A 26,536-nucleotide genomic window follows, 5' to 3' on the forward strand; every position below is an offset into this window, starting at 1 on the left:
TAATAATGTTTGTGGTTTCTTTCTGATTATTTATTATATACTACCGGGGGATTCATAATTACTCGTGACGAGATAGTAATTAAAAGTACATATAAAGTTAATAATCAATATTTATGCTTTTTTATATCACGATAGACGTGGAAAGTTAACAAATCAGTTATGATAAAAAAAAAAAAAAAACATTACGCAGAATGTTATATATATTTTTATATATAGATTAGACGAACAAAAATATATATAATTTCGCGTTATTCTTTCGATTTTTATTTTGAACTCTAAGTCTAGACCACTGCCTTTTACGTAGATATGGAATACACAAATAAACATTATCATAAAAATTCATAAAACGTAAATATGGAGTGAAATGAAAGATTAAAAAAAAAAAAAACGTAATGTGAAATTGGGCCGAGAAACAGTGTCACCATCCCAAACGTTATCCATCCAATCCAAATTCGGGGCTTCCACCCCACGTAGAACGCCAGCTAGTCTAGTAAAGTCTTTTACTATTGCCAAGCCCAAGTACGCGTGAATTTTGGGTAATAATAAAATTATTATATTATAAACAGAGGAATATGCATTTATAAATAAATAAAAAAAAAGAAAATGAAAATGAAAAAGAAAAAGAAAAGGGAATTGTCTATTGGGCTTTTGTGGGTCCATCAGAATCAGATGGAGATGACAACATATCCCTCACAGTCATCTATCCATGTAAATTCTCCTCCAAATTTGTGCTTAATTGGCATTCACCTTCACTAGTGAATAGTGATAAACTAAATTCTTTGGTTACACTACCTTTTTTTAAACCTAGTTCACCGATGTCGGAATTCGATATGATTATTCAAAAATAAAAATATCACAATCAAGGCGAAATTATCTGATTTTAAGTTATAACATGTCGATGAAAAAACTACGTACTGAATCATCAAAATTTTTAGTTTTTTTCCCCATAACTCACTAAGAGACAATTTTCTTAATGAGATATTTAATCCCACAGTTATATATATACACATATTAAGTACATATACCCTGGCCCCAACATAAATAAAATAATCTAATACAAAAAAATAAAAATAAAATAATACAAGGTGGACTTTGCTTTATGATTTGAGAAAATGGCCACATTCCAAGGCATCAACTCAACTCAACTCCCACCATCCAGCACATGCATCCTCTTCTATTTAAGCCCCTCCATCTTCTTCCTCTCCCTTCATTCCCAACTTTATCCAATCCAATTCACAAATCTACTAAAGCCCTGAGTTTAGTTTTTTTCTGGCAAAAAACCCTTTTCATTAATTCTTGCAGCTAAGAAAATGTTGAGTTTTTCAGACCAATACAAGTCCTGTTCCCCCAGATGTGTGTGGGTGAACGGCCCTGTCATCGTCGGCGCAGGGCCTTCGGGGCTGGCGGTAGCCGCCGGCTTGAAAGAAGAGGGCGTGCCATTTGTGATTCTTGATAGAGCAGATTGCATCGCATCTTTGTGGCAGAAGCGAACTTATGATCGCCTCAAGCTTCATCTCCCCAAGCAATTCTGCCAACTCCCTAAATTCCCATTCCCCGAGGACTACCCCGAGTACCCCTCCAAGAAACAGTTTGTGGACTACCTGGAATCATACGCCGCCTCTTTCGACATAAACCCGCAGTTCAACGAGAGCGTGGAGTCGGCTAAGTACGATGAATCTTGCTGTTTGTGGAGGGTAAAAACCGTGACTGGCGATGGAGGTGAGGTTGAGTATATTTGCCAATGGCTGGTGGTGGCCACGGGGGAGAATGCTGAGCGTTTGGTGCCGGAGATTGAGGGGTTGAATGAATTTGGCGGAGAAGTGATTCACGCCTGTGATTACAAGTCCGGGGAAAGTTACAGAGGGAAGAAGGTTCTTGTAGTGGGCTGTGGGAATTCGGGCATGGAGATTTCTCTTGATCTTTGTAACCATGAAGCCAAGCCTGCCATGGTTGTTCGAAACTCGGTATGTTAAATTAAAAACAATATTTCAACGAGAAAGATTCTAAAACAAAGTCTTGATTTTGCTGATGAAAGTTTTCTTTTTTTGGGCTTCTTTTCAGGTTCATGTATTGCCAAGAGAGATGTTTGGGAAGTCCACATTTGAGCTGGCTATGTTTCTGCTAAAATGGCTGCCTTTATGGTTGGTGGACAAAGTTTTGCTTGTTTTGACGTGGATGATTCTCGGAGACATCGAGAGATTCGGGCTGAAACGGCCCTCCGTCGGGCCGCTGGAACTGAAGAACAGTCGGGGGAAAACTCCAGTTCTAGACATTGGTGCATTGGAGAAAATCAGATCAGGAGATATACAAGTTGTCCCTGGAATCAAAACATTTTCGTGTGCTCAAGTCGAGCTTGTCAATGGCGAAAAGCTCGAATTGGACTCGGTTGTCTTGGCTACTGGATACTGCAGCAACGTCCCTTACTGGCTACAGGTAAGATCAATACGATCGACCACATTTTATGTATGATTTCACGACGTTTTTCATAGGCTAATGTTTCTTGATTTGTTACAGGAAACCGAGTTCTTTTCCAAGAATGGCTTCCCAAAGGCGCCATTTCCGAATAGCTGGAAAGGAAAATCCGGGCTCTATGCTGTTGGATTCACAAGAAGAGGGATCTCTGGTTCTTCTGCTGACGCCCTTAAAATAGCTCAAGATATCGGGAATGTATGGAAAGACGATTTGAAGAAGAAAAAGCAAAAAGTCCCTACTCATAGAAGATGCATTTCGACCTTCTAGATGTTTTAAAATCTTCTGCTGCACCATATGCCACGAATCCTATATCATATGGGAACGATTTAGATTCGTCTTTCCTTAGTTTTGTAGTGTAACAATGTAAAAAATACAAAAGAAAAAAAGGCAGATAGCATAGAGATCAGCCCTCTCCAGAAAAGCCCAAGTTTTTTTTGTTTTTTAAAGATGCAGGGCATTTTTTGTATACTGAGGATGATGAGGCTTTTTCCCTTTCCTTATTTTACCACTGACTCGTCATAGAGACGTACAATGTAACCGATTATTTCATATGAAAGTAACCCTTTTTCCCCATCTATCAACTTGCCCATCTTGTTCCAAGTTTAAGTACGTAAAACCTTGTAATTTTCATCTCTTTTGACTCTTGGAGAAATGAAGCAATCAAGACAAAAAAAAACGTCCCTTTTTAGTTTGTTCCGAATTCAAACTCAATAGTAGGAATCAAATTCAAATAAAGTCTCTATAATATTTATTTTTTGGCCCATCTATATATTCCAACAAAATGGTCAAATAGATGTCACCAATTGGCTAGCCTAGTTAACATCTTGAGGCAGTTCAAGGTGGGTGTGCCATTCACATTTCTTATTCTTTCAAGTCATTTTCATTTTGATTAATACCCTCTCGTCCCACCATTGTTGTCAAGGAAACAAGAAATTCGGACCATTTAGCTTAATTAAGATTAATTAGTTCAATTTTTTTTTTTTTTGAAAGAGATTAATGAGTTCTATTAATACGTCATAGTCCTAGTAAAAGCACTGAAAACAACACATTTTTTTGGGTTTGTTTTATTTTATCTGAAATTAAAATTAAACTATTTCATTAAATTAAAGAGTTCCAAGGAAAATCAATTACCTGCATATGTAAATAAAAGCAGAGCCAAAAGATAGTTGGCTTCGCCCGGACTCGAACCGGAGACCTTCAGTGTGTTAGACTGACGTGATAACCAACTACACCACGAAACCTTGTTGTTCTTAGGACTTCCAAGTTTGATATTATCAACAATTATAATAAGCTTGTTTCCCTTTTTAAATTTTTTTTATTAAAAAAATTTAGCAGCTGCAAGGTTTTGTAAACTCTTATTTCATGACATGATTAATGCGTGAAATTTTAGTGCCAGAGTAACAATTTAATTTTAATGAATTTATTTAAAATGGAAATATATATTGCTACACTCAAAATATTTTATATATGTACATGAAAAGTTGTTGTGATAAAAATGAGAGTGTATTATTGTACATGTATATATCTTTTCTTCAGAAGTGAAAATCTGTAGAAATATATTTGTACAGAGTCCAAAATGGGAGATGTTTCATTGGGCAAGACAGAACCTAAGATCAGCCCACATGTCTTCTCCATTCCTTGCATTATTGAAATTATCCTGATTTTCGATGCCCCACCCAATTTCAATTATACGTCCTTTATTGTCTTGCCTCCATTTATAAGTTCATTATTATTGAATCATCAACTTTCCATATGTTTTCTATAACACACACACTTTATAAATGTACATATATTATATTACACTTGTTCATGATTCAATAGTCCTTTAATTTATTCTACATTTCTACGCTACAACCAGGGCAGCTCGAATGGGGGATTCGGGGTCATTGATCGTTCTCGCATAAAAATATTATATGTATGTAATTTTATTCAAAAATAAAAAAAGAAAAGAAACAAGAGAGTATGAATTTGAAGACATTTAATTGGGCCTAGTTGTGGTTGTTTTTGTTGTATGTATGGGCATGCCTATGTGTTGCAGATGACCACATGGGAGTGCAGTTGAAATATAGGACATTTTACAATTTGCAATGTGCCAATTACACCTCCTCCTAACTCAATTTCATGTGAATCAAGCCCCAACTTGAATCCTATCGTACTTTTCTCCATTAATGAATCAGAATATTGTCCCAATCAATAATCGGCAATTGCTTCAAAACGGACCCATTCTCATATATATAGTTGATATCACTAATTTTATATATATATATATATATATATATATTTGATACTGCACACTAATGTGCATGGTATCATGGACGTTATCTACTTTTTTTTTTGAGGCTATCTACTTCTATTTTTTAGATGTTCATGAATTTTTTTTTAAAAAAAATTAAACTCGGCAAGTTGGGCGCCAATGCCTATAATGCCCTACACACCATTCCTATATACATACACACACATTAATAAGTTATGTTACTAAATTCAGATAATTTTTTTTAAAAAAGTACATATACAATCTTGATCTAAATTACAATCATATATATATATAAAGTATTTGCCCGCACTATAGACAGGACTGGAACGTGATTATCTCGAACAGAATATTTATAATTTTTTTTTTTAAAATATACCTAAATAAATTAAAAAAACTATTTACAATCAACGAGAATTGAACCTAACATTAATAGCTCCACCAAATAAAGTTGAATAGGCAGGCCAGATAAAAAGAGGGCCCAGGTCAGGCTGTATATTGGACCGAAGCTTGTGAATTTTATAGTGGATTGGATTGGGCCTGAAACGAGAGGTGGCTCGATAACGGAAAGCTGAAAGAATATTTTTTTATATATTTAAATTAATGAATTAATTAGTAATTTTTTAAAATTATTTTCGAGATTCAGCTCCGAATCCAGAAGAGGGAACCAAGTTGGGAAAGCCGAGAAGTTTCGGAACAGAGCTGAAAAAGGAGACAAGTTTAACGTAATCCGTTGATGATGGCATCAATGGCGGGCACGATTCTCCTGCCGATTCAAGGATTCGAATCCATTTCTTATGTCTCCCCTCCGTGGTCTTCTCGTGTACCAATTCACTTGTCAAATCACTATGCCCGCAGTATCGCTACATCTTGCAGAACCATATCGAGAAATGAGAAGCCGATCAAGTTCCGGGTCGTTTGTTCCGCTACGTTCGGATCGCGGTTGGAGGAATCAGTGAGGAAGACAATTGGAGAAAACCCAGTTGTGGTTTACTCCAAGACTTGGTGTTCGTGAGTGCATGCTCAATCTTTTTTGTCTAGCTAGTATTTGTTTCAAGATTATGTTCTTTTCTTTCTCATGATGTGATGTGGGTTTTAATTTTCTTTAATTTTGTTTTGGAAGGTACTCTTTGGAAGTGAAGTCTTTGTTTAAGAGACTAGGTGTGGATCCTCTTGTTGTTGAATTGGACAAATTAGGTATGTTTTGATCCCTCCTTTTCCATCACGGCTTGCAATTTTGATTGTTAATGCAATTCTACTTCCTTGTTCATGAAGCTCCGTGTTCTTGTTTGACATTTTAAAGAAATGGATAATGACCAAGAATTTGTTTATCTGGTTGAGTTCAAGCATGCACTTAGATCAATATAGATTACTTTGTGTTGTTTATTTGATGCTAATAAGTTTTCCTGGGAATATCCGAAACTATAATTTCAACCATTCTAGAATTGTTATATCCGAGATTCTTGAACATGTTTAGGCCTCGGATCTGCCACCCTTGTAGAGAGGCACATCTCATTGAGGATTTTTAGTCCAAACCTCATCATTATTAGGTTAATTCCATAACTTCAAAGAATTAATATTGCCAAGCAGGGGACTGATACAGAAGTGTTTGCCATGTGTCTCTATCGTGTATATATTATATATATACTACTGATGCCTTTTTTTACTATATATATATATATCTGGGATGAGTCATTCCATGCATTCAATAACTACCGTGTTTCAAAAAATTTATGTTTTACTCATATCAGTAATTTCGATTTTGGAAGGCGATATTTGGTTTCCTCCATCTGAAGATTTATTTGAGCTTGTTTAGATTAGTTGGTTAACAATTTCGATTTTTATTTCAACAAAGATGCTTAAAAGTAGCTACGGACGAGGATTTTAAGTGGTTTGTAGGATTTCATTTTGTGTGCATATCCTTATGCCTTGGTCTTGTAACATGCAAAGATTTTAAATAAATTTTCTCATTTTTCAGGTCCTCAAGGGCCACAACTACAGAAAACTTTACTAAGGCTTACTGGACAACACACTGTTCCCAATGTATTTATAGGTGAGGAACATTAGAAAATCACATGCTGGATCAAAATTCCATTGCTCTATCAAGAATGATTTCAACCTCAACGCGCATGGGTCATAAGTCTTATTCTTTATGTTCGCTAAAGTTTATTTTTCTTGACAGGGGGAAAGCATATTGGCGGTTGTACAGGTACCACTCCTAGCTGTTGGATCATCCTCCCATCGATAGATATCGTGGCTAAACATTTTACTTTCATTTCTCAGGAAAATTGAATGTGAAATTTCAAAAATGTTATTAGATCAGCAAGTTTTTAGTAAATGCCTTGTTTCTTGATGCAGATACTGTCAGGCTACACCGCAAAGGTGAACTAAAGCCTTTGCTATCGAAAATCTATGCCACGAAAGCAGAGAGCTAGCTCGGGATCATAATATTGGTGAAGGAAAGCCTTTTATTATACACAGCTAGCTAGTTGAAGTTGACAAGAATGCTGCACCGCTCATAGGATTCAACCAGCAATATGCCATATGTTTTCTAGCTCTTTCCTTTTTGGGTGATGTTTGTATTTAATAAACACGATATAGTTTTATTTACATCCACACAATTTTAACTTATTTCCCCTCTTTTAAGTGAATTAGCAATGGCCTTTGTTTTATACTTGCATTTTCCCCCCCTGTTTTTCTAAGATTCAAAAATGACAAAATCATGATTCTTGGAACCTAATCATGTCAGGTTCCAATATACTGCAAGTATAAATTAAGGGCATAAGTTAATTCACTTAAAAGATTAGAATATTTAATAAGGTATTAATTAATATAAAACATACAAGTTAGAGCTGAATGTGAGAGTTGCATAAAAAATTAATGACAGGCAGACGAAAAGATGTTTTCTTCATCTACCGACTTCCGCCCCTTTATATTGATCTCATTATAAGAATTAATATATGTAATTATTAAAATGAAAGAAGATATATAACCTAGCATGGAATCTCTTCATTTTGTGGAATACTCTGGCAAAACCATTGAAACCACAGTGACTAACAAGGCCTCAGTAGCCGAAAATTGGCTGCGCAATATGATGAGATCTTGGGACCGAAACGCTGGACTGGAAAACAAAATCGTTGGCATAGATTGCAAGTGTTTTCCTCCCCTGAACCCAGCCGACTCGTCGATATTCGCCAACAAAATCGCGACGCTGCAACTGTGCATGGACACCAAGTGCCTTGTACTCCAACTCCCACACATGGATTATGTTCCCGCGCAGTGCTTCCTCCAGAACTTGCTCGCCAATTCCGGTGCCATCACCTTGGTTGGAGTTGAAGTAGAGAAGATGTGGCACAAGATAACGAGTGATTATGGATTGGAGTACTCGAGACATGACTGTAAAGTGGTGGATGTGCATTTGCTGGCCAAGGCATGGTTCCCCATGAGCTATAGAGGCAGGCCTAGCCTGAAAGCTCTCGCATATGGGGTTGCGGGACTGTCCAAGAGGAAGAGCACCGTAGGTGAATATTATAATCGTCATGGTGCCGATTGGGGATCGAAGATTCTAGACCAGGAGCTGGTTCAGCAGGCTTGCGTGGACGCCTACGTGTCTTACGCCATTGCTCATACTCTGTTAAAAGATCCATAATGTTGAAATGAACAAAAATCATGTAGTGATTTTGAAGTTGCAGGAATATGAAATGTCTCAATTTAAATTTTCGACTTTATTTATGAAAAGTAATTACATTTGATAAATATTGATTGATTTTGCTCATGTACAAATAAAAAGAAAACCAAATTAAAAGAAAGCGTGTCTTTATAGTCACCACTTAATTAGACAATTTAATTTTGTGGGGAACATACTAAACACCAAAATTAATTAAAGATGCATGAAGAAGATCAAACATCAACCATGAGCATCGGCAGAATTAAAGATGTAGGAGTAGAGTATTTAATGCTTGTTCTCGATCAGTTCAAGAAACCAAATTAACACATAAAACCGTGCCGGTGTCTCTTCAGATTCTACCTGTAGAAGAGCAAAGCATGCACATGTATCTAATTAATTCGTGTAATGTAATTATTAGTCTGCAGGCCCCTTGGATTTCTCATTATGCATGCATACATAATTTGCGTATATATATACAGAAGCAAATAGTTATAGAGCAAGCGAGTACTTGAAAAACAAATTATTTAGAATTCATGGCATCAAAGTATTCGGTTTCATTCTCAGACGCTGTCATTGAAACGACGGTGACCGACAAGGGAGCCACCGTGCACGAATGGGTGACGCAGTTATTACAGTCAACAAACGTCGGAGACAAGATCATCGTGGGGCTCGACTGCGAATGGAAGCCTACTTTTTCCAGCTTCACCAGCAATAAAACGGCGACGCTTCAGCTATGCGTCGGCACGAAAACGCTAATCGTCCAGCTTTTTTACGTAGATTTCATCCCTCGGTCTCTCGAGGATTTCCTCTGCGGTCCCAACGTCACTGTTGTCGGGGTTGAAGTCGAAGACGACGTGCCGAAACTGCGGGCGGAGTATGGGTTGCGCTGCGGCAGCTCAGCCGACATCCAAGCCAAAGCCATGGCGAGGTGGCCGGTGGTTTTCATGCGGAAACCGGGGCTGAAGGCGCTGGCCAGACGCTTGGTGGGTTTGCACATGGAAAAGCCGATACATGTGTGCCGCAGCAACTGGGAGTCGAGGATTCTGAGCTTGGAGCAGGTGCAGTATGCTTGCATTGATGCTTATGCTTCTTACAAGATTGGTCACTATCTTCTCATCAATGGTGCTGGAGCTTGAAATAATAAATTTTCATTTTAATTTGGGTTTTATAGGTGATTCTATGCCTACATCAGGTGGTGATGACAAAAAATATTATGCTAAATGACAAAAAAATACAGGTAGAGTTCACATGATTTTTTTTCCAGCAAGTTGTTCGCGCGAACATCTTAATAGAAAATACAAAAGGGGTGTAGCATAAAATCACCCGGGTTTTATGTCCTAATTTGGTGTCTGGTGTTTCTTTGTCATATGATATATTTGATGTATTGTTCCATTTATATCATCGGAACTGATTTTGTCTCTCTTTTATTTTATATTAGTTTAAATCATCAAACTATATATGAGTACTGATCATTTAGTTCCCCTCCGGATACATTTTGTAGCCTACCTATAACTAATCTTATCTGCTAGTCTCAAATTTTGAAGCAAGAAAATTCCCCCAATAAAAGAAAATAATTTGTTGGAGTTGGAAAATCTACTATTGGTAGATTGAGTTTGAGAATGGATCGAGGCCAAGTAAGGATTTGTAAAGAAAATGATGGAAAGATAAAAGACAAAAGGAAATTTAAACTTTGATTTTTTGGGAGATTTTAATAATTAATTAATTGAAGGTAAAATATATATTGGTGGAATTCCAAATTAAGCCCAAATCTTGGTAAAATATTTCGAATAATTTAAACAATAAATAGTCCTGAAAAAATGTTCAATTCTTAAATTATCAAAAATATTATTTCCATCTTAACAAAAACACATTTCCAAATGAAATTGATCAAGTATACTCCCTTTATAAAATGATCACAACTTTTCATTTTTATTTGCATTGTTGTAAATCATATGAGAATTATAATATATAATAATAAAAGAATAAAAAATTAGTAGGGAGAATTGAAGACTTAAATTATATTATAATAGTCAAATAAGAAAGTAAATGCGATAAACTAATAGACACAAATTTGTTCAACTTTTGCCTATATCATTAAAAACGTCAATAAATCCTTTTAAAATCTATTTGACTTCAACCATACATGAAAGAACGGGTTTTTACTTGCTTTTTTTTTTTTTTTTTAAGAACAGACAATCTGGAAAGCGTTTTTTTGATGGAAAACGAATCGGATATTTTCTGGAAAATTATTATCTTATTAATTTATCAAAATTATTAATTTATTCGAGTTTGAAAAAAATATTATTTTAAAATATTTTTTTAAAAAGAGTTTTAATATATAGAATATTAAATAATTGAGATTACAGTGATGAGTACGTCAAAAACTCATTTTAAAAGCAAAAAATTTGGGTCGGGCCAGGTTACTTACAATTGGGCCAATATAAAAGATCAAAAATTAAAAATTTCTTTTTAACCCAATTAGAGCTAAAGAAACCTTCGCTGCAAGCCGCGGCAGGAAGGCTTTAACACCAAACACGGCGTTGCTTTCCGGTCGGTTCTTTCACATCGAGCAATAAAAACCTGCGTCTGAGGTAAAACCCTAGCTTTTGTTTATGTAAATATATTGCAACATTATTGTGCTCTTCTAGGTTAGCATCATGATTTTTTTATTATCTGTTCGATTTGTGGTGTAGTTTAGATAGATTATGACTTTTTAATTGAAGTTTTATTTTTCGTTGGCTTTATACTTTTGAACTTGGTGATCTTTTGTTTTTGGGCATTGTAAGATAACAGACCTGTGTAAACACCTCAATAATCGAGGGTGATCCATGGACTCTTTCAATTTTAGGCTTGGTAAACTAAATTAAAGTCCAACCCTAATACTACTTTCTCTTCCGCCGTTCCGAGTCGTCACCCTTATGTATTTCTAGTCAGTGCCCAGGAGAAGTTTCTTCTTGGTTGCTCCGCTCGACCAGCTGTGAGCCGCCGGCGTACCCTTCTTCGCTTCTCGCCCAGTCGTCCAGGAGAAGTTGTTCTCATCTAGGTGAAACTTCATTCTTCTATAATTTAGATGCTCCACGATTTACTTCAACCCTGGCTCTGTTTTCTTCTTCCTGCTTGTTTTTAATCTTTCTCCGGGGTTTCAATTTTCCCTGCGTTCGCAGTGCAACAAGGCGGTTGCCACCTCCAATCCCTCCCCTGAATCTGCCGCCTAAAGCTGCTTCCCCAGTTTCTCTATCCCCGACCATTGCGTGTCTCATTGTTCTAGGTCTCATCCCGAATTTGTCATAAATTTATATTTTTGCTGAATTTTGTTGCTGGTGATTCGTTGAATTATTATAAGCAACTTGTGGTTTTACTTCTTTCCGGAGAAAGAAGAGGTGCGTAATGTATTACTGTTGCACAAAAAATTATTTCAGGTCGGGTTGTGCGGGTTATTCAGGTTAGGCGGCCTACTTCAGGTTCGGGTTAGGATCCGGTAGATAAATTTTTAAATATTTTTTTTGTCAAACTAACTAGAACCCACACACCCATACTATTCATCATGTTTCCTCTTTGTTCTTTATCTGTTTACCTTTTTGGGTTTTTCTTTTGTACTTTGCTTTTATATGTTTTTGGGTCCTGTTTTTGGTCGGCTTAAGCTGTTTTTATGCATCTACATGCGTTGTCGTTCGAATGTTTGATTTAATTAATAAACTTGTGTTTTCTCACATATTTGTATGAATGTGTTTTATAGTTGTTGTTTGCGCAAATTTTCACTTAGTTTTACATTTCTAGAACTTGGCAAATTGCATTGTCCACTTCCTTGGACGGGAAAGGATGGCTCAGTTACATGGAATTTCTTCGTGTTCTTCTGCTAATCTAGTATTTCATGGTCCTAAAAGAGGTTTTTGTAAGTGAACAAATTTTTTTTGGTTGAGAATAAGAACAACAATATGTTTTACTCCTACATGGTTTTAAGAGTGATTTTAATTAATTTCTTCGAATGTGAATTTAGGTCGCCTGTACGATGTTGTTCAATTCCCAAGAAAGATGGCCACCGAATTAGAGGCATTTTTACTTTGTCTTTCAAATGCACCATTTATTGTAATGATAAAAGGGTCTGCGTTCTTGAGGATTTTCCTTGTCCATTTTCTCAATGCTAGGTAGGAGTAAAATCCAGTGAGTTTAATGGTACTGCAGTTGTCCAGGCCAGATCTAACTCTGGTTTCACTTGTAGCAATCATGGTACGAGCTTCATTGCTCTATACCGCATGGTTCCATCTTTTGCTTGTCTTGTTTATTTTTTGTTTATGCTTTTGTAACTGCTACATTAATCGAGTTTAATTTTTCCAAGTGTAATTGAAATTTTACAAAACGTGGTCCTTCGAGGCTGCAATTTTACTTTCGTTTTCCCGTAAGCTACATCCTAGACCATGCATGCATGTCAAGGCAAAAAGATAGGCTTAAAGGGCGCTCTTTTTTTATGTGGTTACATGGAAATGCTATCAAATTCCCAATTACACAAGTTATAGTAATGGTTCAACATTTCAAATACTTGTAAGTTTATAACACTCGTGGCCCCTTGACCGTAATGAATTCTTTTGATGCAGCTATCCGAGCCGTTTTGGCTATTGACAAAGAGACTCTGGTTTCTGGCAATATGGATGGAAAAACTCAGCGTAAAAAGTTGAACAAAGTTGTCTTGGCCTATAGTGGTGGTTTAGATACCTCTGTAATTGTACCTTGGCTTAGGTATGTTAATAACTTCATCTTTTGAAATTCGATAAATTTTACACTTGATTAATATGAAATGACTTGTTATCTAATATCTTATCCTTCAAATACAAAAGTATGCATGTTTGTTATTTTCTAGTTATCATTGAGGATGGACATCTTTTTTGATTTCTATGTTATAATTTATCTAGTGGGACACCATGTTACATTGTTTGTTGTTTGTTAAATGTTTATGTTTTATGAAACTTTGAATTCCACTTTATGATCTTGAGAACTAAGGCCTTGAGAGTTTGCACAAATATACTCAGATGTATAAATTGCAAGTCTGTTCTTCCATTTTGAAACTAAAGAAGATTCATCAATGAATTTTACTCCTTACTTCAGGAAGTCAGACACCAATTTTTTTACTAAGGGTTGGGTCCAACTTTTATGAAACTTTGCCTTGTGGACTTTGCCATGTGGAACAATATTAATCTTGATTGTCAATCTTAGACTTGTTGCTTTGTCCATGCAGGGAAAATTATGGCTGCGAAGTTGTTTGCTTCACTGCAGATGTTGGCCAAGTATGTAAATTCAATCTGCACGGTTTCATAAATTTATAAAGATCAGATATTTAAATGAGTTATAGTTGAAAACACAATAAGAGGCACGATTGAGGTTATTATTTTTGTTGACGGGGAACATAAATATAAGGATAATAAGGGTAGGAATAGTTTGCTCATTTTCTTTTGTTTACTGTCTCATTTCTGATCAAAATCTTTGAATTTAGGGCATTCAAGAATTAGAAGGTTTGGAACAAAAGGCCAAGGCTAGTGGAGCATGTCAACTAGTGGTGAAGGATCTGAAAGAGGAATTTGTGAGAGATTTTATTTTTCCTTGCTTGCGAGCTGGTGCTATCTATGAGAGAAAGTACTTACTTGGGACTTCAATGGCCCGACCTGTTATTGCTAAGGTACCTTATGAAAATATATAAAAGGAAAGTTGGGCTTTTACTTCCTAGTTTTCAGATAACATCATTCACTCCTTGGTTTTTTCATTTTTTGATTCTTTTACTAAAAAATGAATCCATCTTTTATAGTTATTGGATGAACTCTTGAGTTTATCATGTATGCCCTCGTTTCCTGTTTGCATGCTTATTAACTTTGATAAAATGTGATCTTCGTTGATATTTTGACAATCTTTTTTTCTAATCCCTCCTATTAGCTATCCTTATTTTCGCACAAACAAAAAAATTCTTTAGGATTTGTCTTTGCTTTCATCTAGTGTGTCAAACAGTATATAACTGTACATATTACTGTATTGAAAATGCAGGCCATGGTTGATGTGGCCAAAGAAGTTGGAGCTGATGCTGTTTCTCATGGATGTACAGGGAAAGGAAATGACCAGGCATGCTATAGGATGTCTTTCGATACATTTCAATTCTTATGGAATCTCTTGTTTTCAAGTTTGTTTTACTCTTCTTCGTTACAGGTCCGGTTTGAGCTCACTTTCTTTGCTCTGAATCCTGAACTAAGTGTTGTTGCTCCTTGGAGGGAATGGGAAATAAAGGGAAGAGAAGATGCAATTGAATATGCTGTAAAGCATAATGTTCCTGTTTCAGTGACTAAGAAATCCATCTACAGCAGAGATAGGAACCTATGGCACCTCAGCCATGAGGTAAGTCCTGATTTTGTATTTTGATTTCATGTGAGGAAATTTCATTACGCTCTCTATATTCATACTCTTCGAATATTTTTTATGGCTCCAGCTTTAAGGCAGCATATTAATGTGATTTGAACTTGGGGATATTTATGCTTAGAAGAGTTTTTCTATTTGCATTATCAATCAGCTGGTTGAGTCACTGAAATTCATATCATGAGTACAGTACAGGATATTGTTCTAGATTTAAAATTTTTTAACACTGTGATCTCGTATTGTGTAAATGCTTCTTAACTTTGGTCCTCGTTGTCCAAATGTGGACATTCACTTTGGTATGCGAATGTTTAGGGGGATATCTTGGAAGACCCTGCAAATGAGCCTATGGAGGACATGTACATGATGACTCAGGACCCCAAAACGGCCCCGGATCAACCTGAGTTAGTTGCCGTAACTTCCTCTATTTTTATTTTAGAATAATTATGATGTTCGGACAATGGTTAGTTATAGGTTACTCCTCTTCTCATAGTCCCATACTTGTAGGTATGTGAATATTGGTATGGTCGAGGGTCTCCCGGTTTCGATCAATGGGAAGAAACTATCTCCTGCTTCTCTTCTCTCAGAGCTAAATGAAATTGGTGGGAAGCATGGGATTGGCCGTGTGGATATGGTTGAAAATCGTCTTGTGGGAATGAAGAGCCGTGGGGTGTATGAAACTCCTGGTGGAACAATCCTCTTCACAGCTGCGAGAGAACTCGAGTCTCTGACACTTGATCGGGAAACCATGCAGACAAAGGATTTTCTTGCCCTGAAGTATGCCGAGTTAGTTTATGCCGGCAGATGGTTTGATCCACTTCGCGAGTCAATTGACGCTTTCATGAAAGAAATCACGAAAACTAGCAGTGGATCAGTTACTCTCAAGCTTTACAAAGGATCTGTGAGTGTAACTGGCAGGGAAAGTCCCAACAGTCTCTACAGACAAGACATCTCCTCATTCGAGAGCGGGGAGATCTACAATCAAGCTGATGCTGCTGGCTTCATACGTCTCTATGGATTGCCGATGAGGGTCCGCGCGATGCTTGACAAGAACATCTAATATCTATCGACCAGGCCAATCTGTCTGTCCCGGCTCTTTCAAACTCAAGGTTGCAATTGCGATGTGCTGATTCTGTGTTAAGTTGATGTCTTATTCCCTTTCTAGAGTTGACTGAGTTTTGTGATAAAAACTTTGAAGCTCCGGCCGGGGAAATCAATGCAGTGTAGATGCAAATCTTTATCTACCACCGAACTCCTTTCAGCATCTGACTGAGACCATGAAATTCCACCTGCATGCCATCAATGGTCCCAGAGTGCAGTTTTTGGCTCATAAAACAGCAAGATTTAAATAGGATCATGTTATTTCCCATTTTATCTCAAGAATTCTGTCCTCTATATCACCAATTCTATTAAAAACATATTATGCATAGGAAGATTCAAAAAAGCATGATGCAACTTTAAGAATAAAGAATGTTATCCTGCCACCTAAGATCGTACAAGAAATTTTATTGCCATTAAATTTGTTTGGAAAAAATCTTTTCTTTTTAAATTATTGTTTTATATAAATATATATAAAGCAATTTTAATTAAATCATTATTATCATACTTTATATATAAAAATTAATTTGCTACATGAATTATTCGTTAGATTTTAAATTGGTATACGAACTATTGTTAATGACTTAATTGATACATGTCCACTTGATTTTGATCAAATTATGATGTAGAAAATGATATAATAGTCTTTTGATAATAATAATTAATTAAAATAATAATATTATTTTGTTTCAAAACCAGCTTAAAAAACTGAGAACGCCTTTCAATTTGTTATTAATCACGTTTTTTTATAAAATTATTGTGTTTAAATAAACCTTTAATTTTTTATTTGTTGATTAAAAAACATGTGACACGTTATGTTAGAGTTTAATTGGTGTTTTGATGAGTTTTTTTTATAAATATTATTTGAAAATTTTAAATTAATTTTTAATAAAACTTACGTAATATTTTTATTAAAATAATATATTAAAAAAAATTTACATAGTTAAATATTAAAAAATATTTTACTACAGTCACTATTTATTTAATATTTTTTTCAAAATATATCGAGAAAATTATGTATATCAGAATTTTAACTAAACAATATTTTATTTATTTTTTATGATATTAATTTGGATTAATTGCATGCGGATCCCCTGTGAAAGTTTTAATTGGCGTAAAATCCTTTGTGATAAATTAATAGGCTCCAAGCTTCTCGTGATTTTAAAACGTTGGCACGCGTCACCCCTGCAACTGGTGGTGTGAGAACACACGTTGTAGCTGCGAATTTTTATTGAATTTTGGTACTTTTTGCACATGATCTGACTTAATTGCCCTTTATTATTAAATTTTTTTATTGTCTTCTCTTTCACAAACAAGTCGTTGGTTTGTTTGGCTGTATCAGAGCAAGAATAGTAATTGAAGGCAGTAGCAATGAAATCTCAATCTCAGTAGGTGATCCGGGTAAGGGTCGCTACATTTATGGTATCAGAGCATGCAAAAGATTTCTTGGGATTTAGTCTCATCTTGAAGTATTTTTGTAGATGTCAAATCGTGACGACCAGAGTTCTCATGGCAGTGTTGGTGGGCGTTGGGGAGATGCCGACCGGGAGCCTCGTCGAGAACGGCGTCATCGTCACCATGACGACGAGCGTTTCACTGTGCGTCGATTCTTAGCTATGGGTCCTAAGCCCTTAGTTGGAGGTGAGTCTCCGGAGGATGCGGAGAACTGGTTAGACCGCATGGAGATGACTTTTCAGACTTTCCAATGCACCGATGAGCAGAAGGTGGAGACCCTTGGCTATCTTCTGGATGGGCGTGCGCGCAGGTGGTGGAGGTTTACTTCTGCACCTTTTGTTACGGTGAGAGGAGTGGCCACCTGGGCCGAGTTCCGCACAGCTTTCCAAAAGCGGTATTTTACTCCTGCACTCCGTCAGTCGAAGGCAGGCGAGCTACTGAGTCTGCGACAGGAAACCATGTCTATCGATGAGTATCAGCAGAGGTTCTTTGATCTGCTATCCTATTGCCCCGAGATTGCTGATAGCTCAGAGATGAAGTATAATCTGTTCCTTCAGGGCCTTAACCCTGAGATCCATGACCGTGTGGCGGTTGGCGACGACATGTCCTACGAGGGTTTGGTGAGCCGTTGTCACCAGGCGGAGGACATCATTCGGCGGAACAGGTCTTTCTCTCAGTCGAGACCTGCTAGTTCTTTGGGTCCCCGTGCCTAAACTTTCAAGAAGTCTGGATCTTCTTCTTCCTCTGGTTCTGGAGGTGTTGTTCGTTTCGGTAAGAAGGACAAGTGTGATCACTGTGGGAAGAACCATCCATCCGACAAGTGCCGTAGAGCTTCTGGAGCTTGCTTCCGTTGTGGAGAGACTGGTCATATCCGGAGAGATTGTCCACTGTCTGGGGGAGGCGGTTCTGGATCTGGTTCAGGATCGGGTTCTCAGGCCACCGTTCAGCAGAGGTCGCAGGGACAGTCTGCTGGGAGTTCCCATTTGAAGCCACGAGCTTCTGGCCAGGTGTTTGCCCTGAGACATGATCAGGCAGTGGAGGAGAATGAGAAAGTCATCGCAGGTACATTTCTGCTTTATGGTATACCTGCTCTTGTACTTATTGACACTGGTGCATCTCATTCCTTCATTTCTGCACGTTTTGTTAAGAGGCATAAGTTACCATGCATTGCACTAGACGTAGTGATGTCTGTTTTTACTCCGACGGGCCAATCTGCTTTGGCTAAGCGTCTAGTGATGGGTTGCCCTTTAGAGTTCGAAGGGAACATTCTGTTAGCGAATCTCATGGTCCTGGCGATGGACGACTTTGATTGCATTCTGGGAATAGATATGTTGACTACCTATCGAGCTTCAGTGGACTGCTATCAGAGATTAGTACGCTTTCATCCGGAAGGGAGTGAGAGTTGGTTTTTCTATGATGAGGGAGCGCGACCCCCGATGCCTTTGGTATCAGCTTTGAGAGCCTGTCGAGCTCTAGAGTCTGGCGGGGAAGGCTACCTTATCTATGCAGTTGATTCGTCCGCTGAGAGTATTGGGATAGAGAGCATTCCTGTTGTGGATGAATTTCCAGATGTGTTTCCTGATGAGATTCCGGGTTTTCCTCCTGCTAGGGAAGTCGAGTTTGGCATAGAGTTGGTGCCGGGTACTTCGCCTATTTCTAGAGCACCGTATTGTCTGGCTCCGTCAGAGATGCGAGAATTGAAGAATCAACTACAGGATCTTTTGGACAAGGGGTACATTCGTCCTAGTGTGTCTCCTTGGGGAGCTCCTGTTCTCTTCGTAAAGAAGAAGGATGGGTCGATGCGGCTGTGCATTGACTATCGGCAGCTGAATCGAGTCACTGTGAAGAACAAGTATCCGTTGCCTCGTATTGATGACTTGTTTGATCAGCTGCAGGGCACGTCAGTTTACTCCAAGATTGACTTGAGATCTGGGTATCATCAGTTAAGAGTCCGTGATCAGGACGTAGCCAAGACTGCATTCCGTACTCGCTATGGGCATTACGAGTTTCTAGTGATGCCATTTGGTTTGACTAATGCGCCGGCTATATTCATGAATTTGATGAACCGTGTCTTCAGGGAGTATTTGGACAAGTTTGTCGTGGTCTTTATTGACGACATCTTGGTGTATTCGCGTAATACGGAAGAGCATGTTTCTCACTTACGGTTGGTACTACAGACTCTTCGAGATGAGCAGTTGTACGCCAAGCTGAGCAAGTGTGAGTTCTGAATGGATAGAGTGGTCTTTCTTGGCCATATCATATCCAGGGAGGGGATTTCTGTTGATCCAAGCAAGATTGAAGCGGTACTTAATTGGTCGCGTCCGACGACAGTTGCTGAGATCCGTAGTTTTCTGGGTCTAGCAGGGTATTATCGTCGCTTCATTCTGAACTTCTCTCAGTTAGCTCGACCGTTGACGCAGCTTACTCGCAAGGGTGTGGATTTCGAGTGGTCCTCCGAGTGTGAGGAGAATTTCCGTGAGCTTCGACGGCGGTTGACTTCTGCGCCGGTGTTGGCATTACCGTCCGGATCTGGAGGGTATGTGGTATACACGGATGCTTCTCTTTAGGGGTTAGGTTGTGTCCTGACTCAGAATGGGCATGTGATCGCATACGCTTCTAGACAGCTGAAGCTTCACGAGGACAACTACCCAGTCCATGATTTGGAATTGGCAGCCATTGTGTTCGCTTTGAAGATCTGGCGTCATTATCTGTATGGCGAGAAATTTGAGATCTTCACCGACCATAAGAGTCTCAAGTATTTGTTCACTCAGGCGGAGTTGAACATGAGGCAGAGACGTTGGATGGACTTGCTTAAGGACTATGATTGCGAGATTAAGTACCATCCGGGAGCTGCTAATCTCACCGCTGATGCTTTGAGTCGCAAGGTGCGACTATCCGCACTTCAGACTTGTTCGATGTCTAGTGCGATCAGTGACTGTTGTACTTCAGGTTATACCGTCAAGCATAAGAAAGGTATGCAGAGTATCCAGATGTTTGCGATATTATCTGAGCCAGCCTTGTATTCGCGGATCCGAGATGCTCAGATGTCTGATTCGAAGACCCAGCGTTTAGCTCGTCTAGCTAACGAGGGTAGCTCGTCTGGATTTCATTATCAGTCAGATGGCTTTCTGTGTTTGTCTGGTAGGCTTGTGATACCGCAGGATGAAGAGTTGCGAGAGGAGATTTTATCTCAGGCACATCGCACTAAGTTGAGTATTCATCCTGGGAGCAACAAGATGTACAAGGATCTACGTACTCGTTTCTGGTGGAAGGGAATGAAACGCAGTGTTTATCAGTTTGTTTCGAGATGTTTGGTGTGTCAACAGGTCAAGGCAGAGCACCGACGACCTGGAGGATTGCTTCACAGTCTGCCTATTCCTGAATGGAAATGGGAGTTTATCACTATGGACTTTGTGACCCATTTGCCGGTATCCCCGAGGAACTGTGATGCTATCTGGGTTGTGGTGGACCGACTCACCAAGTCAGCGCATTTCATTGCCTATAGACGAGAGTACTCTGTGGATCGCATGGCACGGATGTACATTCAGGAGATCGTCCGACTTCATGGAGTGTCTGTGAGCATTGTCAGCGATCGGGACCCCAGGTTTACTTCTAGATTTTGGGGGAGTGTTCAGCGTGCGATGGGTACTACTCTCAGTTTGAGTACAGCCTATCATCCGGAGACTGATGGTCAGTCAGAACGCACTATATGTACCCTAGAGGATATGCTTAGAGTGTGCGTCATGGATTTTGGTTCAGCCTGGCAGGATCATTTGCCGTTGATCGAGTTCGCTTACAACAACAACTATCATACTAGTATTGGGATGGCACCTTTTGAGGCGTTGTATGGGCGACGTTGTCGTACTCCACTCTTCTGGGAAGAAGTGGGGGAGAGACAGGCTGAGGGACCGGAGTTTATCCAACAGGCGATAGACATTGTTGATCAAATCAAGAAACGGATTAAGACTGCACAGGATCGTCAGGCCAGCTATGCTAATATCAAGCGTAGGCCCTTGCAGTTCGAGGTCGGGGAGAAAGTGTTTCTGAGAGTGTCACCTTTCCGCAAGATTCTCAGATTTGGCCTTAAGGGCAAGTTGTCTCCCAGATTTATCGGTCCGTTTGAGATCTTGGAGAGCATTGGCGATTTGGCTTATCGGCTAGCTTTGCCACCGCATCTGTCCAGTATTCACGACGTGTTCCACGTATCTCTGTTGAGAAGGTATGTGGCGGATGAATCTCATATTCTGTAGCGGTCTGAGGTTCAGGTAGACAAGGATTTGACTTATGTTGAGAAACCTCTTCGTATCCTGGATTATAAGGATAAGGTTTTACGGAACAAAGTCATTCCTTTGGTTTTAGTTCAGTGGCAGCGCCGAGGCACTGAGGAAGCTACGTGGGAGCTTGAGGATAGGATGCGTAAAGACCATCCTGAGTTGTTTTGATTTCATTCTTTAAGTTGTATTCAGTTGCAAACTCTGTAAACGATTGATTTGAATAAAGAATGTTTCTGATTTTTGTATTTGCATTCGGTACTTAAGATCTGATTTCGAGGACGAAATATCTTAAGTGGGGGAGAATGTAGTAGCCCGTAACCAGTATCAGTAATTAAGGGATTAATCATAATTACTTGGGTAGAGTTCGGAAGCTCCGAAGGTGAGATCGGAAGCTCCGATCAGGATCGGAAGCTCCGATCGGTATTACGTCAGGCATGACGTGTGGTTGGATCGGAAGCTCCGATCAGGACCGGAGGCTCCGATCACCCCTATCCGGAGTCAACAAGTGATATTTTGACACGTGGCAGATCAGGATCTTCGGAAGCTCCGATGGCAGGATCGGACGTTCCGATCGAGGTTCGGACGTTCCGATCAAGGATCGGAAGTTCCGATCGTTGTCTATAAATAGAAGGCCAAGACTTCACTTTCATTTGCCAATTCCGAGTTCTTCTTTCCCTTCTAGTCCTTTTGGAGCTGTTCTAGTCTTCTTAGGCTTGGTCCGGAGGTCGGCGAGGCATTCGGTAGTCGTAGCGGAGTTGTGCCCAAGTTCTGGAGGCATCGACATCAAAGGACTAACGACGGACGAAGGTATAGCTTTTGCTTCCTATAAATATTTAGGAGTATGCAATAGCTTAGTTAAGGCTTTTAGAGCACTTTAATGATAGTAGTATCATTTGGCAGTGTAGAGCAGACTATAGGCGTGAACCTAGAGTTGGTAGAGCTTGCACTGTGTTGAGGTACGAAAGTACTGTTCGAGATATCCTGACTGAGTATGCATGTATTATGTGACTGCATGATTTATATGCCATGATATTATGCTGCATTCATTTGCATCTTGCTGTATCTCTTTCGAGATGTCTGTTAGTAGGGTTGTACCCTATCCTGTTAGTGGATGGACTTCCATCGATTTGGGTCCGGCGTATCCACGGTTATCTCGGTATGGGAGCCACCTCCTGAAGCGACGGCACAGCGTGCTACATACCAGGGCCCGGTCTGTCTCTGTTATCTGATCCTTGACCTCGAGTCTATAGGAAGTTCACTTTGCATGCATGTATACTCATACTCTCGCACTGAGCGTTTTATGCTCACGTCTCGTATTCTGTATTTTCTGGACACCCTATTCCATGGGGCAGGTTTGCGATTGGACGAGGAGGGTGGATCCAGGAGGGGCTAGTCAGTGGTTGGCCAGCTGGAGCTTCGCTTAAGTTTTATTACTGTTGTTTGGGTTTATACAGCTATTCGATTTGGTTGTATATTATTGGATAAATTACAGATTCCTTTTCTTGGGATTGTATAATGTTTATGGTTTCCGCAGTTTTATTCTGATATCTGTTTTATTAAGTTAATTGCATGCCTAAGTTCTGTTTAGTAGGTGATCCGGGTAAGGGTCACTACACTCCAAGCACTTTGAACATGTATGAGTGAGTCCCTTTCTTGTAGACATGCTACTGCCAACCTCATCTGCTTCTCTTCTTCTCATTCTTTGAGGTCTTCCTTTCTTTCTCTTATATATTGGTGCATTCAATGGTTCACCTTGTGTTTTGCACCAATCACCTTGTCCAGGTTTGACATGTATCATGTGTGAATAAATCCTCAAATATTTACTCTTGCCATAGTATTTATCAACAAAATCCTCCAAATTTTTTTCTATTTTCACCGATGGCAGTGCATGCATGAGCGCAAGGATACCCACAAAGCTGAAACATACCACAAGTACATGTCTTCTTGTTCAAATCAACCACATATTGACTAAGTACTCCTTGAGAAGACAAGCACTGAATTTGGAATTCATTCTCCCCACAGTATATTGCTAAAAAATTGCTGGAGAATTTTTTATTCTTATTGATTCTTCTCATTATATTGGGACAAATCTCACCAATATATTTCTCCATTCCAATTTTCTTATGTTGAATCCTCTTCATCATTTTATTTCTTATACATTTCAACATTGTTATTATTGGTTTGTCCCTAGCTTCCAAGATGTAGCTATTGAAGGATTCACACAAATTGTTCACTACTACATCTGACAAACAAACAGTGGGAAAATGACTTCTAGCCCAATGAATCGATGGAATGTTTTTGAGTCATTCACAAGTTGTCTCATATGTAGCATTTATCTTCGGATCAATTTCAAAAATCTTCTTCATGTGAACATCAAAATCATTTTTGTTTGCGGTAGTACCAGCTTTCCAAAACATACCCTTCAACTCTACTCCCTTGTATTTTTTTTTGAAGTTTTGGTAAATGTGTCGTAAGCAATACCTATCCTGAGAATTAGGCACCAAATCCTTCAAAGCTTCAATAAGACCCTTTTGTCTTTCTGAGATAAAAGTCCATCTATCTTCACCCAAACCTCATATATCTTCTAGCAACTCCCTTATAAACCAAGCCCAGTTTTCTCTGTTCTCTACTTGCACTACAACCAATGCAATAGGAACCATGTTGTCATTACCATCCCTACCAACAACAACTAATAGTTGTCCACCATGTACTGTTTTCAAAAAAACAACCATCAAGTCCAATAATGGGTCTACACCCTGACAAAAAATTGTCTTTCATTGCTTGCAAACTGTAATACAGCTTATCAAAGGTTGGTGGCTCAAAATCTTCTCTCCTCCTAATTATAATCTTGCTGTTTGGATTATATTTCAACACTGTCTCACAATAATCTCTAAGTAGCTAGTACTGGACACCATCAACCCCTTTTATCTTCTGAACAGCAGCCTTCTTTGCCTTTAAAACTTTCCAATAACCAACATAAACTGCACATTTCCTCAATATTATATTCTGTAATTGATCAATCTTGATATCTGGATTATCTCTAACAATTTTTTCAATCCTTCTGCCCAAGTACTTGTATTTAGCAAATCTGTTGGTATGAGGTCTTGCACAAGTGTGAGCTCCTTTGATTGTTTTGATTTGGAATGTTGGCCCACCTTGAACCAGTGAAGCATGAATCCTCCAATCACAACCTTTTTTACAAACACCGGTTATCCTACTTTTTTCATTATTTTTCAACACCAACTCATAACCCATTCTAACCATGCAATCTCTAAGAACCTCCCTGAACTCTATTGCACTTTTGAATTTCATACCAACCACAAGTTCGAAATTCTTCATATCCTGCCCCTCCTTATAAGTTGGATGCTTAGGGCCATCATTATCAGATCCATCAAGACTTATGAGGTCATCTTCCTCACCATCATCACTTGCCCAGTTAGCTGCACTATTTGAATCTTCATTTCTCTTCCTCTTCTCACAAACCTTGCTCTTGCCTTTGTTGTTTTTCCTAATCGTATGCTCACTCATCCCTTCTCCTCCAACACCCACTTCAGCAAAAATATCCTCTTCATCAGTCCCAATAACACCTTTCAACATTTCATCTATTGAATCATCATCAGATTCTGACTTCTCAACTCCAATTGAATAGTTTTCATCTGAAGAATCATCAAATTCACTGCCATCACTAATCCCTTCATGAATGTCATTGTAATCATCATAAAAGTTAGGTTTTTGTTGATTGGAAGCATTGTCTCCAACATTTTCAGTAGGATTTGGTTCAAATTCAGATAAATTCGGACCAGAGCAAGAAAAAGTCTCATAGACTTGGGTATTATCAGCAGGGGATTCATCATCTAAGCTAACATTCTCAGTTGGTTTAGGGGAAGCTACAGATTCCTTGTGATATTCTATATAACCTACTGGATTTGAGTGCAAAAACTCCTCTGCATCAACCACATTTCCATTTGGGTCTAAAACCATGTCAGGCAATGGCATTGTCTCCTAAATCCAGACAGTTACCAATTCTAATTCCTTATACCAGTTATACATATCACTGACTTCTTTATCCCCCTTAATTTCTATCAGACCATGTTCTATTACCCACCCCGGAATCCTATAATAAAATCGAACATTCAACTTGTTACCACCACAGAGTTTATAAAGAGCACGCAAATCTCTCATATTAAACCTATCCAAGTTCACTCTCTTGAACTGATGTTTTATCCCCCCAACATAAGAAATTCTTGGATGTTCGCCTTCAAATTTTACCTTGAACGCACCTCCATACCAAACGTCAAAATCGATTGCTAAATCCATGATACTAGAAAGAAGAGAAAAAATACCTTCACCTATTCCATAATCTGAATCACATCAACGTCTCGATTTCTCTTCAAAATTCTGCTGGTTCAAAATTAAGGTTCGCGATAAAAGAATCGCCACTCCCCGCTTCTGTATGTTGGTATTGAATACGGCAGCGTATTATTTGTTTATATATGAGGGTATAACAGACATTTGATAATTGAATTTAATTAAAATAGACAAAGGGGCAAGTGTGCCAACGTTTTAAAATCACGAGGAGCTTGGAGCCTATTAATTTATCACATGGGGTTTTACGCCAATTAGAACTTTCACAGGGGGTCCCCATGCAATTAACCCTATTAATTTATTTATTTACAACTTTTTAGATTACTATAATTTATATAATATTTCTCATTGAAATATATAATCTATTTAATTTATCCAATATAATAAATATTATATACAAATACAAATTTTAATCAAATCAATTTTTACGTATAATATACAAATATATCTAATTAAAATTAAAAATAAATTGTGTATTTTTTGTAATAAAAGACAAATTGAACATTTTACATAAATATCATCAAAAATTAACCGGAATTTGACGAATATATATCAATTAAGTCGTTA

General features: G+C 38.4%; 5 protein-coding genes and 1 non-coding gene across 11 annotated transcripts; 5 read left to right on the forward strand and 1 right to left on the reverse strand.

Moving 5' to 3' along the window:
* Positions 1-1,235: 1,235 nt before the first annotated feature.
* On the forward strand, positions 1,236-3,097 carry LOC140890565 (probable indole-3-pyruvate monooxygenase YUCCA5). The gene is made up of 3 exons (XM_073298439.1): positions 1,236-1,964; positions 2,062-2,433; positions 2,515-3,097. Exons 1-3 carry the CDS (start codon positions 1,311-1,313, stop codon positions 2,737-2,739), a joined length of 1,251 nt encoding a protein of 416 aa, XP_073154540.1. The 5' UTR covers positions 1,236-1,310; the 3' UTR covers positions 2,740-3,097.
* A 542-nt stretch (positions 3,098-3,639) lies between these two features.
* On the reverse strand, positions 3,640-3,713 carry TRNAV-AAC (transfer RNA valine (anticodon AAC)). Its single transcript has one exon. It is a non-coding gene; the product is annotated as a tRNA-Val (tRNA).
* A 1,664-nt stretch (positions 3,714-5,377) lies between these two features.
* On the forward strand, positions 5,378-7,507 carry LOC140892395 (monothiol glutaredoxin-S10-like). Its single transcript, XM_073301268.1, has 5 exons — positions 5,378-5,734; positions 5,847-5,920; positions 6,702-6,776; positions 6,906-6,932; positions 7,082-7,507. The coding sequence occupies exons 1-5, from the start codon at positions 5,460-5,462 to the stop codon at positions 7,156-7,158; spliced, it is 528 nt and encodes a 175-aa protein (XP_073157369.1). The 5' UTR covers positions 5,378-5,459; the 3' UTR covers positions 7,159-7,507.
* A 214-nt stretch (positions 7,508-7,721) lies between these two features.
* Positions 7,722-8,372, forward strand: LOC140888772 (uncharacterized). Its single transcript, XM_073296471.1, has one exon. The coding sequence runs from the start codon at positions 7,722-7,724 to the stop codon at positions 8,370-8,372; it is 651 nt and encodes a 216-aa protein (XP_073152572.1).
* A 551-nt stretch (positions 8,373-8,923) lies between these two features.
* On the forward strand, positions 8,924-9,526 carry LOC140888773 (3'-5' exonuclease-like). Its single transcript, XM_073296472.1, has one exon. The coding sequence runs from the start codon at positions 8,924-8,926 to the stop codon at positions 9,524-9,526; it is 603 nt and encodes a 200-aa protein (XP_073152573.1).
* Positions 9,527-10,873: 1,347 nt separating this feature from the next.
* Positions 10,874-16,296, forward strand: LOC140887014 (argininosuccinate synthase, chloroplastic). Of its 6 annotated transcripts, none has more exons than XM_073294002.1 (11): positions 10,874-10,981; positions 12,168-12,282; positions 12,388-12,440; positions 12,536-12,617; positions 12,983-13,124; positions 13,621-13,669; positions 13,876-14,058; positions 14,418-14,492; positions 14,577-14,762; positions 15,093-15,181; positions 15,285-16,296. In XM_073294002.1, the coding sequence occupies exons 2-11, from the start codon at positions 12,210-12,212 to the stop codon at positions 15,835-15,837; spliced, it is 1,485 nt and encodes a 494-aa protein (XP_073150103.1). In that variant the 5' UTR covers positions 10,874-10,981; positions 12,168-12,209; the 3' UTR covers positions 15,838-16,296. The 6 variants fall into 6 exon arrangements, with proteins under 6 accessions (XP_073150103.1, XP_073150107.1, XP_073150108.1 ...); XM_073294006.1 differs by having other exon boundaries at positions 12,168-12,276; XM_073294003.1 differs by lacking the exon at positions 10,874-10,981 and adding an exon at positions 11,017-11,038.
* Positions 16,297-26,536: the final 10,240 nt, after the last annotated feature.

Source organism: Henckelia pumila, chromosome 3, assembly GCF_033568475.1.
Source record: "Henckelia pumila isolate YLH828 chromosome 3, ASM3356847v2, whole genome shotgun sequence".
Lineage (NCBI taxonomy): Eukaryota > Viridiplantae > Streptophyta > Magnoliopsida > Lamiales > Gesneriaceae > Henckelia > Henckelia pumila.

Bases quoted from the DNA above. Each gene is read 5' to 3' on its own strand.
- LOC140890565 (XM_073298439.1), top strand. From the start codon at position 1,311: ATGTTGAGTTTTTCAGACCAATACAAGTCCTGTTCCCCCAGATGTGTG. The intron at 1,965-2,061 runs GTATGTTAAATT...GCTTCTTTTCAG, and splicing joins CCATGGTTGTTCGAAACTCG to GTTCATGTATTGCCAAGAGA. The intron at 2,434-2,514 runs GTAAGATCAATA...GATTTGTTACAG, and splicing joins ACGTCCCTTACTGGCTACAG to GAAACCGAGTTCTTTTCCAA.
- LOC140892395 (XM_073301268.1), top strand. From the start codon at position 5,460: ATGATGGCATCAATGGCGGGCACGATTCTCCTGCCGATTCAAGGATTC. The intron at 5,735-5,846 runs GTGAGTGCATGC...TTGTTTTGGAAG, and splicing joins TACTCCAAGACTTGGTGTTC to GTACTCTTTGGAAGTGAAGT. The intron at 6,777-6,905 runs GTGAGGAACATT...TTTTCTTGACAG, and splicing joins TGTTCCCAATGTATTTATAG to GGGGAAAGCATATTGGCGGT.
- LOC140888772 (XM_073296471.1), top strand. From the start codon at position 7,722: ATGGAATCTCTTCATTTTGTGGAATACTCTGGCAAAACCATTGAAACC.
- LOC140888773 (XM_073296472.1), top strand. From the start codon at position 8,924: ATGGCATCAAAGTATTCGGTTTCATTCTCAGACGCTGTCATTGAAACG.
- LOC140887014 (XM_073294002.1), top strand. From the start codon at position 12,210: ATGGCTCAGTTACATGGAATTTCTTCGTGTTCTTCTGCTAATCTAGTA. The intron at 13,670-13,875 runs GTATGTAAATTC...CTTTGAATTTAG, and splicing joins TCACTGCAGATGTTGGCCAA to GGCATTCAAGAATTAGAAGG. The intron at 14,059-14,417 runs GTACCTTATGAA...TTGAAAATGCAG, and splicing joins CCCGACCTGTTATTGCTAAG to GCCATGGTTGATGTGGCCAA.